We start from the raw sequence: 17,163 nt of genomic DNA, 5'->3' as shown, positions 1-17,163 counted from the left end.
ATCATAGTGGATCTTTCTTATCAGGAACACTTTCATTTTACTGCAGTAACTTCTTCACCGCTTGAAATAGTGTCTTCCTTTCACCTTGTCATGATTTTCTACTACTGTGAACAGGTGCTAGTAAAGATAAGCAGTCCTTAAATGTTTAAAAGTGAACTCTGGTTGCAAGTCTGTCAAGGAATTTGCATCAGAAACCTCAGCTGGCTCTCACAGTTGCAAGACAGCAAAAGATGTTCGGTTTTCTGTTCATTTGTTCCATTCCTTTTTCCTTCTAGGTGAAGAAACAGTCATAACTGCTAACAATCCAGATCAATAAAGTATTGCTATACATCTGACTTCCACCAGTATCAAGCTGCATTTTCTGCTTAATGTGGTAGCAACCAGGGAGCAGCATTGTGTTTACCTTCTATCGCAGAAGGTTTGTTCGTTTTCTCTTTTACTGAAAGAGGAGGGGGGGACATTTAAGCACATTTAAGCTTTGCACTGAAGGCATCTTCTCTCATGGGACAGGCTTACTAAAGGAAATCACGGCTGCAACATAGGAGTGATGACTTCTTTAAAAAGATCTTCTCTCTCCCCCTGTGCCCCAGGCCTGGGCTCCCAGCCCAGCACGTCCCACGCCATGAAGGAGCTGAAGGATGATGTGGGGATTTCAGAAGACGCACAGATGTGCTCCCCTCTCACCCAGAAGGTGGCCACCCCTGACAGCTCAGCCCTGACTGAGTCTGTGCAGGCACCTGCTTTCACTAATCATGGTGCTGGTTCCCAAGCCTCTCTCAGCTCCTCATAACACCATTTTGGTGTGGAAAGCAGCAGCCTGGTGAGAAGATAAACACCTGAGTGACAGGCTGCAATGATCACAAGGACCCCTGCAGCACCACTCTCCATCTCTTTCCTTTCCACCAGGCAAACAGCCCTCTGAAACCTCATTAACCCTCTGGTGATGCTAACCCCATGCTGCACTCTGACCTCCTCTGTTACCCTGCCCCTTCTGCTGCTGCTGCTTCAAAATCCAATCTGTGGTGATGTCAAAAAGGTCTTTGTCAGCTAAGGGGAGCAACAGCTTCATGGTGAATGTATTATTTGCAAATAATAAGCAGAGACAGCAACAATTCCCACATTTAGCTGATAGTAAGTAGGTAGTCTTACAGTTAAATAAAATCTGTGAGGAAAGTGTCATATAAGGTGCCATTCAGGGTTGCAAAACAGGCCTGCAGCAAGAAAAAGCACTGCCTGAAGGAACAGATTGTATATAAGATGGTTTTGGTTGACTTTACATTTAGAGAGTTCCAGTTCTCTTCCGAGTACTTGTGGGTGCTCTGGACATCTCTGAAACAAGTCTTGATGGTACTTATCACAGAGAGATCTTCAGCTGGACAGCTGTTTATGCACCTGTCATACTGACACATTAAGAGAAAGACCACCATTTTATTACCACAGCATTTCAGGTAGGAAATTTGTTTCCACTATCATTCGCGCAAGTTTTCAAAATCATGGGCTCCCAGAAAGGGAAGAGGAAAGTGGCTAAATAAAGCCAGAGCAAATAAATATTACTTAAATACTTATTCAAAACTTTATTATTTTTTTTTATCATTTTTCCCTCTCTGAAAGAAATGTTTATACTCTAGGAATTTGGAAGCATGTTATCCCAGGGATATTGATGTAAAGGTGCTTTAAATCCCTTCCAGCTAAAGCTGTCTTCGAGTACAAGGTAAATCCTCCCACTTTGGTGGCTTCAGCAGTGCTCAGTAGAATATCAGGGCACTTATTCTGCAAAAACCATCTTGCAAAAACCTCCTCACCTAAGTGAAGCTTCATTATGGACAACACGTTTTTAAGCTGATATGGTTCTCTGTGAGGTGGCGTCCAAATTATTACCAAATGAGTTTTTGACATTATTGTAACATATAGCACAGTAACAGTAGTTTGCTCTACTGAATGAAACTATTGGCTTAAGACACTCAGGTCCTTTTTCTTCCAGGGATTCTTACATTTCAGACAATGTTTTTTTGGTTTTTGTTTTGTTTCTTACAAAGCACCACATTTCCACTCTCAAGCAGTATTGTTACCAGTGCAAATAATTATTGTCAGTTTAGGCATCTACAGCCAAAGAGAGAATAAGAACATGCAAGGTATCTTTAACTACATTATAGAATCATTAAGGCTGGAAAAGACCTCCAAGATCATCTGGTCCAACCATCCCCCTACCACCAATATCACCCACTAAACTATGTCCCTAAGCAATTCTAAGGTCCAACCCTTCCTTAAACATTCCCAGGGACGGTGACTCCACCACCACCACCCTGGACAACCTGTTCCAATGCCACACTACTCTTTCTGAGCAGAAATGTCTCCTCATTTCCAACCTGAACCTCCCCTGGTGCAACTTGAAGCCATTCCCTCTAGTCCTATCGCTAGTTATCTGCAAGAAGAGGCTGACCCCCAGCTCCCCACACCTTCCTTTCAGGCAGTTGCAGAGAGCAACAAGGTCTCCCCTGAGCCTCCTCTTCTCCAGACTAAACAACCCCGGTTCCCTCAGCTGCTCCTCATAGGACTTGTGTTCCAGGCCCTTCAGCAGCTTCGTAGCCCTTCTCTGGACAAAGAGAATTATGATGCAAGCAAAGATCCAGATACCTACAAATTACAAAGAGAAACCAGCAGATGCATTGATTAACAATACTCTTGCCTTTTCTGCACTGACCAATGGATGATTTTTGGTATTAGGAAACAGGACAGACAAACCTGATATTTTAAATGACAATTGAATAAAACGTGTTTCGTCAAAACATTTAATCTCTGATTCTCTCCATCAATACCCAGCTCTGCCTCCCTTCATTTTTCTAGCCCTGAGCTTTAACCCTTTTCACAGGAAAGTGGTTTCATAAAGCTGAAGACCCCATTTGTGATCAAAACATAGACACAATCATCTACTTTATTATATTACTTGTAATATGTACATCACTCTAATTATTCGGGATTTGCCCTCCAGTGGGACATAGCTGCAGGATATTTGCAGAGAGTGCCTGCTAAATCACATTTATAATTCGAGAGGAAAGAAAGCAGCAAAGTCCTAGGGAATGCAAAAACCCTGCAGCAAGGATAATCATGAAAAGAGCCCCTGACACCTATCACCAACATCTCAAGAAGCTCCTTTTGCTCTCAGTCAGCCTCCTGTACAGCCCCACTTATTCCCCCCAGTTATTCCCTCTGGTTTCCTCTTTGGTTCAAAACTCTTCTGCAGAAGAGAAACAGTCCCTGATTCACCACCCATAAGCAGATCCAACACAGGTTTCAGGCATGACCAATAGTTTTCTCCAGGGACCAAGCATCTCAGAAATATTTTACATGGCTATTAAATATAATCGTTATTTTAGTTATTAAAAGATCTCATACTGTGCAAATATTTAAAATTCACCTGATGTGCCTGTGCTGCTGCCGTTTGGCATCCTCTCCCAACCTGTTTAGGGATGGTGACCGGCTTCGGGAGGATGGAGTGTAACTCCCCACAGTTTTCACAGTTCCATTAGGATTATTCTGCATCTGTTGAAGTAGATGAGGTGAAAGGCTGCGGTGCGAAGAGGCAGAAGAGGAGGCTGACCACTCAGGGAGGTTGTTGATGTTCAGATTGTTGTCACTGTTGGAACGAAGTAAGATACGAGGTGCTGCTAAGGTGCTTGGGGGTCTCCGCCTTCTGTTTGAGTAGGTAGGAGCCTCTCTAAAGGGCACTGTGTAAAGAAAGACATACAGAGTAATCACAGATGAGTTTACCATTTATACACGCTTACAACCCCATGAAAAGACTTAGTAGCATATGGCATTGTTTTTTTTTGCAGAGACAGAAACTCTACCTTGCCTGAATATCTAATCAAATTCATTATCCTCAAAACATCATTAAAACTGAAAACAACTGGCCAATATTAGCCTGTTTACTGGTTTTAATAAATAGTTGGGCAATGCCAGCAATGTGAGTGTGCAGAGCAGTCTGAACTATGGTCTAGGTAAAGGGAAACACCTAATTATCACCAAGTTTGAGGGTCATACTGTTCATATTTACTCTATGCCCTCATTTTCAGTCAGAAAGCCAAGGAATGTGGCTGATCAGTAGAAGTTTTGGTGCACAATCTCCCATCCTCCTTCTCCAATCAGCATCCAAGCTGAGAGAATTTTGTTCCATCACAAATTCAGGCCTAACCTGAAATCTGTAGTGTTAACAGTCACCTTATCCCCATCTTCCAGGTTAAAAATCGAGGACATAGATTTTTCTCCTGGCAGAACTCTATTACACTGCTATAATCCCTTGGTATTCCTCTCTTTCTAATCTAGGCATTTCTACTGCATCTATTACTATTGTATATAGAGCATATTACCCCAGGGTAATATACTCACATCGTCACATGCTGTGTCCCAGGGAGAACACGACTGTATCCAAAGGCTGCAATATGCTAGTTAATGAAACAGTCATAACAGAAAACAAAAGCAAGGGCAATAAAAACACCCAATACAAAGCAGAGGGCCTGTCCTTTCATCGGTGTTAGTAGAGTGTTGCAGCCATACAAGAATTCAGACAAGCAGACACTACGTTTTCCAGATCTCCATTTCTCACTGTAGTGAGTCAGTTACTTGCAAATGCAACTTAAAAGGAGAATTTCCTAATAAAAAGTCATCCAACTCACGCTAGAAATGATAGCATTTCCTATGTATTTTATAAGGCAGTGAGGAGTCTGACCCTGAAAACTTACGCTTAGTCCAGTCCCCATTCATGCAAGCACTCTCATAAATTCCAGTGGAACTCATGGGGTTGCAGGATTGATCCAAAGTGCAAGTATTTATATCTGAAAAGTCCCAGTAGCATAACTAACAGAAGAGAGCCAGGCATTATTCTGAGGTCTTTACTGAGCTGTTGTAATTTTCAAAAACCTTATTTCAGTTGGGAAAGAAGCCCCACAGAATATCACCTACATGTCTAAAGTGCCAGCAAGTGCCATTTGTAAAGTGTCACAAATGTCTACACATTCAATGACCTTCAAAACCACATAAAATAACAGAATTAGAATGTGTCTATCATCCTCTGCAAGTAAATAAATTCACAAAAATATGAATATACACAGGAATCAATCTGTCTTGCCTTGACAGATAGCTTTTAATTGGGAGGACACAGCAAAATTCAAGGTTCCAGAGCAAAATTGAAAGCATATTTATAACATAAAATAAAGGTGTAATTGCAAGTAAAAGAATGGTTTATATTATTTTCATCAGAATTCTTATATGATTAATTGTGATTCTGAGAATTTTAAAATAGCATCCTTCATATTTCTAAACTTTCTCTGGTAAATAGCTCAGCAACATCAGAACAACCAAACAAAAGAGAACAGTGTGCATGGGGAGGAAGGGCTTTAAATTCATTTCCATAATACATTATTTGAAACAAAGCTGAAATAAGGAAGTAGTCTTGAAAAGCTGCTAAACGGGATAAAGCTTAGTAGTCCAATATTTGGGCTAGAAACTGGCAGAAACTGTATAGTTTTCTGGATATTCCGAGTCTTTCATATTTTTGTAGGGTTTCAAAGCAGCAAAGTATGTCTCTGAAAGTACCTTAGTGCTTCAAATGCCATGGTGAAAGCCACAGTTAGTACTAACTTAAAGAAAACTCACAGCGCTTATTTCTAAAATTAACATACACAGATCCTCTGATCAACATATATGACATAAATGTGTTGTTTGTATGTTTCTGGATTTCCAACAATAAGAATATGACTCTGGAGATGATTTCACTGAAGACAAGAATCTTTCCCAGGAACAATAAGGCAGGACAGCTACTGTCATAATTTCCTTACAGGAGAAATCACACAAAACCAGAGAATGCACGGCAGATACAGGGCTGCTATCTGAAAGAGTAGCCTTGTTCCCTTCAGGTCACCAAAGTTTGTCTTAGACTTCAGTAAAAATGGTCTCTGACCCTTAGACTTGAATTTTTCACCACTTAAAACTGCTAACATTCAAAGCAGGCTGCCAAGCCTTTAAGCCACAGCTCTATGAAACTAAAAATTGCCCACGGTTTTTGACCATTTGCTTTAAGCTCTGCATCTGGTAGGATGCACGGTGGTGGCAGCAGGAGGGCAGGGTGCTCAGGATGGGGACAGCACAGCGGGGAGCTGCTGAGCACCTTCGTGCCCGCAGGTTTGAGAAAGCACAGGACAGTGCATTCACTCCTAACGGAAAATAGTGTGTGTTTTGTATGTACGCACGCTCTCCAGGTATCACATTAAATTAGCTCTTTTTCCATTACACATCTGAAAGGGATTTTACATTTGGGAGTTAGTTTTTGATTTGCTATTAATGCTCTGTTCTTAAGGAGAGAACTACAAGCAAAATCAGCCCTTACTACAAAAAATAAACAGGAAAGGGGACAACTAATTACACCAATTGACATGTGTCTAACAAATCTTTTATAGAAAGAGTTAAAAATAAGCATTTCCATGCCTAAAATGATTAATATTCCACCCAACTGTTTCTTTTCCCCAGCAATCTGCAAACTGTAAGTGGGTGGATATTTTTTTAGCTCCTCTTATAGTCATTATTTATATTATTTGCACAATAAAAAATAACTACAACACAAAATGATGGAATGCAAATGTCCACGCTTTAAGCCCTGTTGGACACCGTCACTCCCTAATATCTCACTATGTTCACAACTGTAAGAATAACTGTTGCAAAACTTGTCTGGGAAAAACAGTTGATATAAAATGACATGAAAATGACTGAACTAATTTCATGCCCCTAAACTTTAAAATTATCATCTCTAAAAGCATGCCTGAAAGCATCATTTAATTCTTTCTCCAGCTCTCAGCATTCTTCTATTCCTGGTATTCCATACATCTGAAGGGGTAATTCAGCAGCAGCTACTGACAAATATTCACTCAGGAAATTCCTTACGTGTCTTCAAATGATTTTCTTAGGGAACAAAACATTTCTATAACTACTTCAGAGAAAACCTTAAATGAATAAAGTCACATCCAGCCTTCATAAGCAGTTGCCTAAATGGATTGTCTAGCATGAAATAATTTTGAAAACGAAAATGCAGGAACTGATTAATTATAGAGTCACTAAGCCAATCATATTAAATGTACACAAGAAAACACCAGTCTGAAACATCAAAGTGTTCTGCTTGCATCGCTTACCTTCTTTCTTTGTGAAGGCATTTAACAAAGACTTCATTTTCCCTTTTACTTTAGCAGCAATCCCCTCATTATATAACCTTTGCTGGGAAGAAAGAGGAAAAAAAAAAAAAAAGGAAAAAAAATAAAGCTACCCAATTTCTATGTGTTCGGGCTGCCTGCACCCTGACATGAGCAGCAGGTTTCTGGGCACTGTGTAATTGCCAGCATAGCCGGGCACGCAGCGCCCGGCGCGCTGGTGACAAAGCCCACCCCACATCCTGTCTGTCAGCTGGGAGCCAACTGTGCATAGACTGGAGCCGCTCACACACACACACACACAAAAAAAAAAAAAAAAAAAAAAGGAAAAAAGAAAAAAAACCACCCTGCTATCTCTCTCAGCATTAGTCATGTGAACAGCACCGCCACAGCCTCGCCGGCGAAGCCCTGCTCCTGCTGGTGCTGCCTTCCTGCACCCCACATGCCAGGTGCAGGAGGTGGGGGCCGAAATTTGTGTTGGAGAGGGGCAGGGGGAAGGACGCGCGGACACAGGGGCTTCGCAGCCGCATGCATGTGCTGTGCTGCCAGTGAGGGGAAAGCCTTGGCAAAGCTGAGAGCAGCTTCACAAGTGCATCAGCTTGTAAACTTGCCCGGCTGACTCGTGGTGCTCAGGGGCACCCTTTTGCTTTTTGATGCTTTTTGCTTGCTTAGTGCGATGATAAAAAGAGCCAATTTGAGGAAAAGTGTGAATCAAACCAGAACTCAGCAAGCCTCCTGCAAGAACTACAGTAAGACCATAGACAAAACTGACACTACGCAGAGTAACTGGAGCTGGCCTATATTCCAGCCTGAAACAGATGGGGTACCAGCACCAACAATTTTCCATTCCCCTTCATTGCAGCAATTACACTGAAATAAAACAGAATTTCTTTTTGCACAGGGTAAAAATAATAAAATTTGACTGAGCTGTTCCTCTAAATTTCATGCAAACGCCACAAAATAAATAAGGACATTGCATTTGCAGTTTTTAAAGCGCTAATTCTGCAACACATTCTGCAGGGAACTATGGCAGCCGTGCAAGCATGCTCGCAGGGGTAGAGCAAATCACTGAGAGGCAGGAAGGAAGCAGGGGGCGGTGCTAACAATCACACAAAATTTCAGCATAACTAGTTACACCTACAGAAAAAAAAGATTCTGAAGAACAGGAAGTTCACTGTTTAAAAAATGAGTAACCCGAAGTAAAAACCTGTCCTCAAATAGTATGAACTATATAGCAATTAATAAATATTTATTCCATCTCAGACATCTCTGCTGGCTGCTAATACTTCTATTTTGAAAATCTGGTCCTTTTCTAACTGAGAAAACTGCTTCAAGAAAGACAGAAAATAAATGACTTAGATGGATTTAATCTCCATATGCACAGTAATACCATATTTAACAGAAAACTGAAAAGAATTAGTAAGCACAAATAAATTCAATAGTTTAACCTTCATTTAACATTTCAATGTTTACACAGCTCTTAATTTCTAATTAAAAGAATATTTATCTAAATCAATATAATTTTACATTTTGTTTCAATTTAATTTTAAAAGAACCTGTGCTTATCAGGTGGTAATTTTACCAGTGGAAATGTTGGACACTAAATATAAATATAAAGTTAAACATCTGTATTTGACAAGAATATCTTTTTTTCTTAAAAAAAGATGCAAAGCTTTCTAGAAAGTAGCTTTGAACTGTTACTCCCAAACTTATAAATATGTGCATATGTTAGCTCCCCATAAGAATCGATATTGTTTCCAGAACAAGAACTACTCCACCAGGACAGCTGTGCCACTAATATGAATTATTACCCTTTCCAGTATCTCCATTCAATCCCTCTGATTCCATTTGGAGCTATGAGTGCCAAAGAAGCTATAATGATTAGTAATATTTCACATTTCCATGGTGTTTTCTAACTAAACTTAGTCAACAGTATGTGAGGGCTGCTGAAGTCTGCACAAAAAATTCAGAATCTTGTAGTGTTCCCATTTTAATAGCCAGATGTAAACTGGCAGAAATTAGTTTTATGATGGCAGCCCATGAAATGCTCAGGAAAGACTGAAATCTTACTTTGTGCTTACTGATGGGGCTGAGAGCACTGTTCTGATCACTACTGTAACGCTCATGGGGCAGAGATTTCCTAGGGTGTGCAACTTAAACCAGTTTAACCCATTGCAGGGAAATGTCCTTCACTGACTGCATGGAGCACAGATTGATCCCCGTACACAGAGAATTACCTGTTGTGTCCCCAGGGAAAGAACACAATCCCTGCCTCTACATGTTCAGTTCTGTGCGTTGATACCCAGAACATCAATCGCAGAAAACCATACAGACCAACATTAACTATCTATGGAGAGATGGGATCCCAATGGTGCTCATGTTGCTCCATGCAGAAAGTCCTGGGCATTTCACTACCACGGTGCCGCCAGCATAGAACCTGGGAGCCTGATCCTCAAACTGCATCTTTCTCCACGTGGGTGTCAGTGTTTCAAACTATTGCTATCCTAAGTACCTAACTGTAACAGTTAGGTTAGGAAAGTGTTAAGTCAGTTGTGTTCATTCATGGCTGTTCATATATAGTAAAATAAAAACAGGCAGGCAACTGTAGTCAATCAAAATAAATCCCAGGGGGTATTTTTATTAGATTCTTGCTGGAGCTCCAGCATTTCATCATCTAGAGGTTTCTAATCAGTGTTATAAAAACATAAAAAATATTAAAGTCACTTGAAATTATTGAGTTTCATGGAAATTGTGGGAACTCTTTCCTATCTACCCCATCAGATATATCACCTGATGAACGATCACTTTATTCCATTTAACCATCTTTCTTTTCCCCATCACAGGAAATATAATTTCTTCCTACATGGCAGAGCCTACTGCAATAAACACTATAGTACAATTGGAAAATATGACAATCAAGGAAGTCAGTGAACTATTTGCAGCTGCAATTTTTTTTTTCCGATTTTCACTAATAGCTTATTAGAATTTACTTGTTTTAACTGAAGTCTGAAGAACTGAACTGTGGTGTAAAGAAGTTAAAAAAGAAATTATTCCAGCAACTTCCACCTTTTCCAAAAAGATTTTGCTGCCTTATGATGGTAGTTTTGGTACTTACAAATGAAGATGCCTTACAAATACAAGTGAGGTAAGCCCTAATAAACTTTATTCCCCCACTTCTTCTGCAGGTGCTCAGGAAGACGTCTGTGGGCTCTGCATGAGGATGCCTCTGCAAAGAAAAGGCCACCTTATGCAGACATCAAAACATGGGCTCCAAGGTTAACTTTGATTGCCATTTTTTGTATGTTTGTAACATCAGGTTCACAATTTTTTATGTGTGCTTTAGTCCATAGCTTCCAATGCAAAATAGCGGCTTACACATTTAGACATTTTTTGAGGATCTACTTTTAGGCAATTAAATGTCATTAGGAAAAGTTAAAACATGATTTGTTTGATCGAATCTACATTCTTGCTTAATCTTCCCACTATCGCGAGCAATTGCTTTTCAGATGTGATGGCAGAACACAGTTAAAATTATCATGCTTTATTCTTTTTGGATTTTGTCTTTTTTTTTTTTTTTTGAGTTCTTACCAGAAAAAATCTCTTCAACTTGTACACACATCTAGCCTTTTGTTAAAAATACAGTTCTTCACACGTATAAATAACTTTCTCTCCGCTATAAAATAGGCGTCCCTTATGCTAAACCACCAAGTGGAGAGTTAGACAAGAACAGCCATATTCAAATATAGACTGTAAAGTACAAAAAGATTCAAATATAAACTGTAAAGTACAGAAAAAAAAAAAAAAGAAAGAAAAAAAAGCTAGGTTGATACTGTTTCTAGATTACTTGCTTAACCCACAAAGCTATAGGGTGGTCAGGAGCACAAGCAGTGGTGACAGACTCAGAAGGAATCCACCTCAGAGGAACAACTAAAACTCTTATTAAACAAAGTCGTTTGATTTTTTTGCAAAAAGTTTGAGTTTGCTCAGGATACTGCAGTTAAGCCAACCCTGAGAAGAGAGTGTCTGAGCTCACACAAATGTTGCTTGTAGAGTCCAGCCTTAGCTAACCTGACCTTAGTTTCTCTGTCACTATCATTAGCATCTTCTTGCCACCCAGCAGCGCTGCTTAGCAGCCTTCAGGCAGGCAGTCCAAGTCTGAAGGGTAGAATGGGGGCAGGAGACAGTGTGTAGGAAAGGACAGCAGAGGGATGGATCGGGAACAGATGGCAAGAGTTATCAATTAGAAGAAGAAAGAAAAACAGAATATAGCAGTGAAAGTTACACAGCTATGTGCCAGACTTCCCTTCCGTTACCTGGCATTTATATTACATTGCTGTCCCCAAACTTTGCTCTGTTTGGCAAGGGCCAACCTCACTCTACTCTCACGAGGAACCAAGTGCATTCGTGGAACTATGTTAGAAAGCTACAAGAAGCATGTGGAAAGATTTTCCAATATCCAGCAAAATTTACAGCTGTGCGCAAGGCTTGACTCTAGAGGCAAGACCATGCAGTAGAGTGAACTGGCCACTGCTGGGGTCTTCAGTCCTGCAGAAAACACTTCCTGCAAGTCCTGCTATTGAAAGAATTTTAATTACTAAGCATGTGAGGTGCACGTGTTTGTGGGTACATTTCAAAGGAATTTCAAAGTCGACGAATATATAGTTGCCACACTCAGATGAGCTTAAAATCATGAGAAATGAAAATCAATCCCTCTTTCTTACCATACTCACATGATTATAAATAAGCCTTCAGTAAGATTCACTGGGATTACAGCAGTAATGCAGGAATAACATTAAAGAGCTGCATGCTTCCACAGAAGGCAGGCGTGTTCACTGTAAGGCTTTAGTTTCAGATGCTTACACAACATCAGGAATATATTTAGATCATATAAAAATTGCTAAATATTGCTTAAAACTTGTAATGTGTCAGAGCAAATGTCTGAAATCTCTTTGATAGTCTAGAAGGTAATGGATTCAGAAATTTTGATCCAAAAGAGCTTGAAAATCATGGGATTTTACCTTTTTTTTTTTTTTTTTTAAATTACGAAGCTCAAGGCAGCAATTTCTGCAAATTTTTGAAGCTCTGACTGCAAGGATACAGGTACACACACCAGAATTCACCTTAGAAGTGAAATAAAACCTCTTTCCCAAAGGATAAGAGGCTGCTTTGTAGCCCAGAGTTGTGTGAAAAATCTGGGTCAGGATGCAGAAAGACACAGAACAACGGAGGGTTAAAAGGTGGGAAAATTAAACGCTGCTATTTCACAGGAAAGCCTGGAAGTGGGAAGGAAACAATGGCCAGTAATGAGGGAAATGTCTTGCAAGTAGTAGCTTAAAGAGAGAGAGAAGTAAAGGCAACAAGAGAAATCCACAATAGCTGAAGCAGAATTTGAAAACGATTGAAATCTATCAGCAATGTCAAAGAAAGCAACATATTTGAATAAAGTATGTATGACTCACTTTCATTTTATCAGGTACAGTCCTATATAGAAAACGCACTTACCTAAATAAAAACCTGTATTTTACAGAGTTCTGTTTCTGCAGGATGCTCTCCTCAATCCTGAGGTGTAGAATGGAGAGGCCAGCTCTGAGCTGCCAGGTGACAAGAGTTTCTAAAGGCTTTATCCTCTCAGAGTACTCACAGCTCCCCATTTCTTTTACACGTGTTTGGGTTGAAAGGAACATCAGCTCTTGCTCAGAATAACACAAATAACTGCAACAAACATTTGTATCCATCTTCCATAAATTTGTACGCCCATATAAGAAATAGTGAGTTTTCTCTGCTGTTTGCAAAGACCTTTCCACTGTAATATGGCTAAGGGAAAAAAAAAAATCTTAAAAAGTAAATAGTTCTTGTAAATCCTTTCAGAAAAAGCAGTGGGTGATTTAGAGTAGATGAAACAGGAAACTACTTGGTTTAACTGATTAGGTTACATTTTGCTGGCATTTCTTTAAATATGGACTGTCCTGACTTCAAAGTCTGTTTTCAGCAGCAAGTAGAACTCACCCAGAGTTACTCACTTCTACAGAGCAGCAGACTATCAGTAACCAGCTACCTAGGTATGTTGTTGAAGCAAGAGATCAACAGCCTGTAGGGCATCTGGACAGAAAGATCTATTTAGCTCAGATTATTCAAGCTGCATTATTTTACCTCCAACAATAAGAAAGAAAATATAAATCAAAAATAATTATAACCCACAAAAAATTCTTGTGCTCTTTAAATAAGTTGGTGAAAGGAGGGTGCAATTTTCTCCACTAATAAACTGGGAAATCTAGTCCTGATGCAGCACCACTCAGAAGCATTGAATTACACCACAAAGTTCATTCTTTGCATTATGAACACATTCTATAATGGCTGATACACATGGGCCTCGGAAGCCGTACACAGATTTGTGGGCTGTGGTCTCATGTTGCAGAGGAGAACAAAGACAAATGAATCTGCACAAAATGCTTAGAAAAACAAATGGACCAATATTGGATAGCATAATGCTTCTGTGTTCTGGTGTTGTACAGAAAACAATCTAATTTTGCCTTTGTGTAACTTTCCTCCTACCAAAAGCTCTCAACAAATTCCTTAAATCATTATGTTGTTCCAGGCTTTATTCAGTGATTTGATTTCACTGCTTTAATCTAAGTGTGAACCTCTTTAGTAAATAGTGGGACAAAGCATCTGTGCTTCCAAAAGTGTTGGTGGATCATGTCAGTTTTATTTAGAATAACACCATTTTCATAACTGAAAAGTGTATATTGCTCTCAATGGAGAAAAAAAAATCTCACAGAAGGTACAAAATATATAACTAGCCAAAGTGGTCAAATAGTGTGCCACTGTTATATGCATTGTCCTTGTACAATTCATACAGACAACTGTAATTACTGGGGCAGGGTGTATTGAGTAAACATATTTGTACTATTTTATGTGTCAGTCAGTTGGGTCTGATTCTCCAGGCTTCCTACCTTTTGGCACTATTCCTCCAGCACATCAGATATGAAACACATCCACTCTGTTCTGACAACATTTTACAGTATCTTTGCGTAAGTCTAAATGATAACACAAGGTGCATAAGGATGGAGAATTAGCCTGCAATGAATTCCAGCTTGATAACCCATCACTGGCTCAAGCATTTCTTAGACATACAGTTATTCCCAATTTACTGCAGGGCTCATGACAGAAGAAACCAAGCCATGACATTAAAGTTCATGCATGACTGTGAGCTACCCCAAGGCAGGAATTATAAGAAAACGGCAAAGAAAAAAATCCACAATATCCTCTTGAAGCTGTAGCTCCTCCCTCTTCTTAAATCTTGGTGTCCTTCCCTGCTATTTTTCAACCTCATTTTCCCTTCTCTTCATGGCTACCGTTGTCTTTCATTGCTTCTATCACCAGTTTAAGGATAGCCTGCCTGCCCTACAGAGCCAATAAATGGTCTGTAAGAGTCTATCAGGAGAGATTTCTAGAAGATATTACGTCATAGCAGTTACATAAAATTAGCAGTGAAGTTAAATGGGCAGAGGTAGAATGGTTAGAGGGCAAGAAAACAGCACTGAAGTAGCCCACCCAGATGAGGAAGTTTATAGGAGGTCACATTGCATAAAAGCCTAATAAGAGTGGAACACATCACCCCGTCTTCATACAACAAAGTTTGATTGTGGAATACAGGAGGGAACAATCAAATAATTAATGTGACATTGCTCTATCTTTTTAATACCTTATTGCACTTCGAGGGTAACATTTTCATTGAGAAAATAATACATTGTTTACTGAGGAGACCTCAGAACCGTGAAGACTTTTCGCTTTACTGGTTGGCTTCCCACAGGTGCACATTTCTTTCCGGTGTGTTTAATGACAAATACTTGCATTACCACTTTCATTCTTGTTTTGCAGTAGAGAAGTACAAGGAGGCCATTTTTTTTTTTTTCTGGTAGAGTTCTTACCACCAAAACTACAAATTAAGTGCCAGGAGAACTAAATTCTTGGCTCTGCAGCCTCCCTGAAGTCCATTAATCTGCAAGCAGTGACAGGAGAATTTAAGGACTGAATACTATTGGGGGTCATCAGTGTAGAAGAAGCCAGAGAGACCTCCATATCCCATGGACTTGCATTAACAATCAAAGCAGAAATTGTTTACATATATTTAGGAGTAGCTTCTCAAATGGGGAGTTAGAGAAAAACATCATTACTGAACCCAGAACGCTCTGCACTTTTTTTTTGTTTACACTATCTAGTCCAAGCTGTCTCCAAGAATTCCTCATTTACTCTTATTGTCATCATTTCAGTTTCAAAGTGGACCTAGCACTAAAAGCAGTGAGTAGGATATATTTAGCTTTTGAGACGATGCACATTTGGGTTACCTGAGTACAAAGTCTGCCACTGCCAGCTTCCTTTTGTCTTCTATGCTACAGATAGTAGTTATGCCATGCAAGTATTCACCCCTCAAAATATCTTTTCTAAATAGAGGAAAGCAAGCTCTATCTAAAGTCATGTCATCAAGAAGGATCTTTGAAAAATAAAACCCAATAATTTAAGCTGATAATTGTCTCACTATCCTTAGTTCCATTTAGACATTTGGTGTTAAGAGGAAACTAAAACATAGCTGACTTATTCATTAAAATAACAGCATTTAAAATTATATTAGTAGCCTACATTTCTCTGTCTCAAAAATAACCGTTAATGAATCATGCCGGTCTAAATAAGAAAGGATAAAAAAAGAATGTATCCGTTATAGCAGGGGGTTATCTTTGTACAAATATGTAGGTGTAGCATTTGTAATGTTCTCAGTGGTTAATCCCATTGAGAAAGGAAGGCTTGCTCATTGAAGCCCTTTTGAGGTGGATTAATAAAGTAATATTAGCAATACTATGCCTACTTCTAGTTCAAGACATTATCCCTTGCATTTTAAAATATTTGAAAACGTTGAAGTAAGACTTTTCTATCTTTCTTTCCCATTGTAGCCTTGATTTGGCCTGCAGGTTAAGTTTTGAGATGGTGCACCAATAGCTGAGTTTAGCAGATTTTCTGTAACAAGAATATGAAAAAGGACTCTTGTTTATACAGTTTAGTAAGTCAGAGCTGACAGGAATAAAAGAATAAAAGTGCAAGCTTTAAACCCATTATCAAAAATTAATCTCGTGTACATACTATTTCAGAAATATTGCCCCTTATTCTTACATTTCTGGCAGCAGTGGTGGATGTAGCTACATGATATTCATTAATTCAGCAGAAAATGCATGGCTGACATCCAAGACATTACTATGAAAATAGAAGTTCTGGATATTATTTGGCAGTCACACCCCCGGACATCAAGAGTACTACAATAAAATTTGACTTCCACGTTCAAGTTTCAAAATAACTCTGCTTTCTTCCGGACAAGAAGTGATGCAAATAAAGCTAGTAGGAAAAGGCAATGCAAGTCTCTAAAAAAGAATGGAGTCAGAGAAAGGAGAGTAATTGCATAAAGAAGCAAATTGGATATGTTTTTTCTCTACTAAGCCAGGGCATTTCAGATGCATATCCTTGATGTTTCAGAATAATTTCAGACTGCGAGGTTAGCAGAGAAATCATTTTGCATGCTGGTATTACCTGTACATAAGTGAAACTACTGTATGTATACACACTTTCATTACAGGAAGAACCATGTGGCACTAAACACCTAGGATCATAGAATCATAGAGTCAAAGAATATTCTGAGTTGGAAAGGACCCACAATGATCATTGAGTCTAGCTCCCAGGTCACTACAGAGGTTGTTGCAGGGGCATAACTGAATTGGAACATGCCTTGAGGAATCCTTAGCACATCTAAACTAAGTTAATGATGATTGTACTCATATATTTAAGGACATAATTTCAGGTATGAGAACCATGAATATTATGTCTTTATATATATATATAAGCTTGAAGAATATACAGTGCATCAAAAGATAAATAGTACGGAATCAGACCGAACAGATAGATACAGTAACATGGAACATGTATT

The 17,163-nt window shown here is 39.3% G+C and overlaps 1 protein-coding gene across 4 annotated transcripts in view; it reads right to left on the bottom strand.

Moving 5' to 3' along the window:
• Positions 1 to 17,163, bottom strand: part of SHANK2 (SH3 and multiple ankyrin repeat domains 2) — a 352,436-nt gene that overhangs the window by 219,960 nt on the left and 115,313 nt on the right. For all 4 annotated transcript variants that reach the window (XM_066997187.1, XM_066997188.1, XM_066997190.1 and 1 more), the window contains one exon: positions 3,416 to 3,725. In XM_066997187.1, coding sequence (XP_066853288.1) covers positions 3,416 to 3,725 — 310 coding nt within the window. The remainder of the gene's footprint in view (positions 1 to 3,415; positions 3,726 to 17,163) is intronic.

This window comes from Anser cygnoides, chromosome 5 (assembly GCF_040182565.1).
Source record: "Anser cygnoides isolate HZ-2024a breed goose chromosome 5, Taihu_goose_T2T_genome, whole genome shotgun sequence".
Taxonomy (NCBI): Eukaryota; Metazoa; Chordata; class Aves; order Anseriformes; family Anatidae; genus Anser; species Anser cygnoides.
The sequence above is the reverse complement of the archived record's forward strand: the minus strand, read 5'-3'. Positions and strand labels throughout refer to the sequence as shown.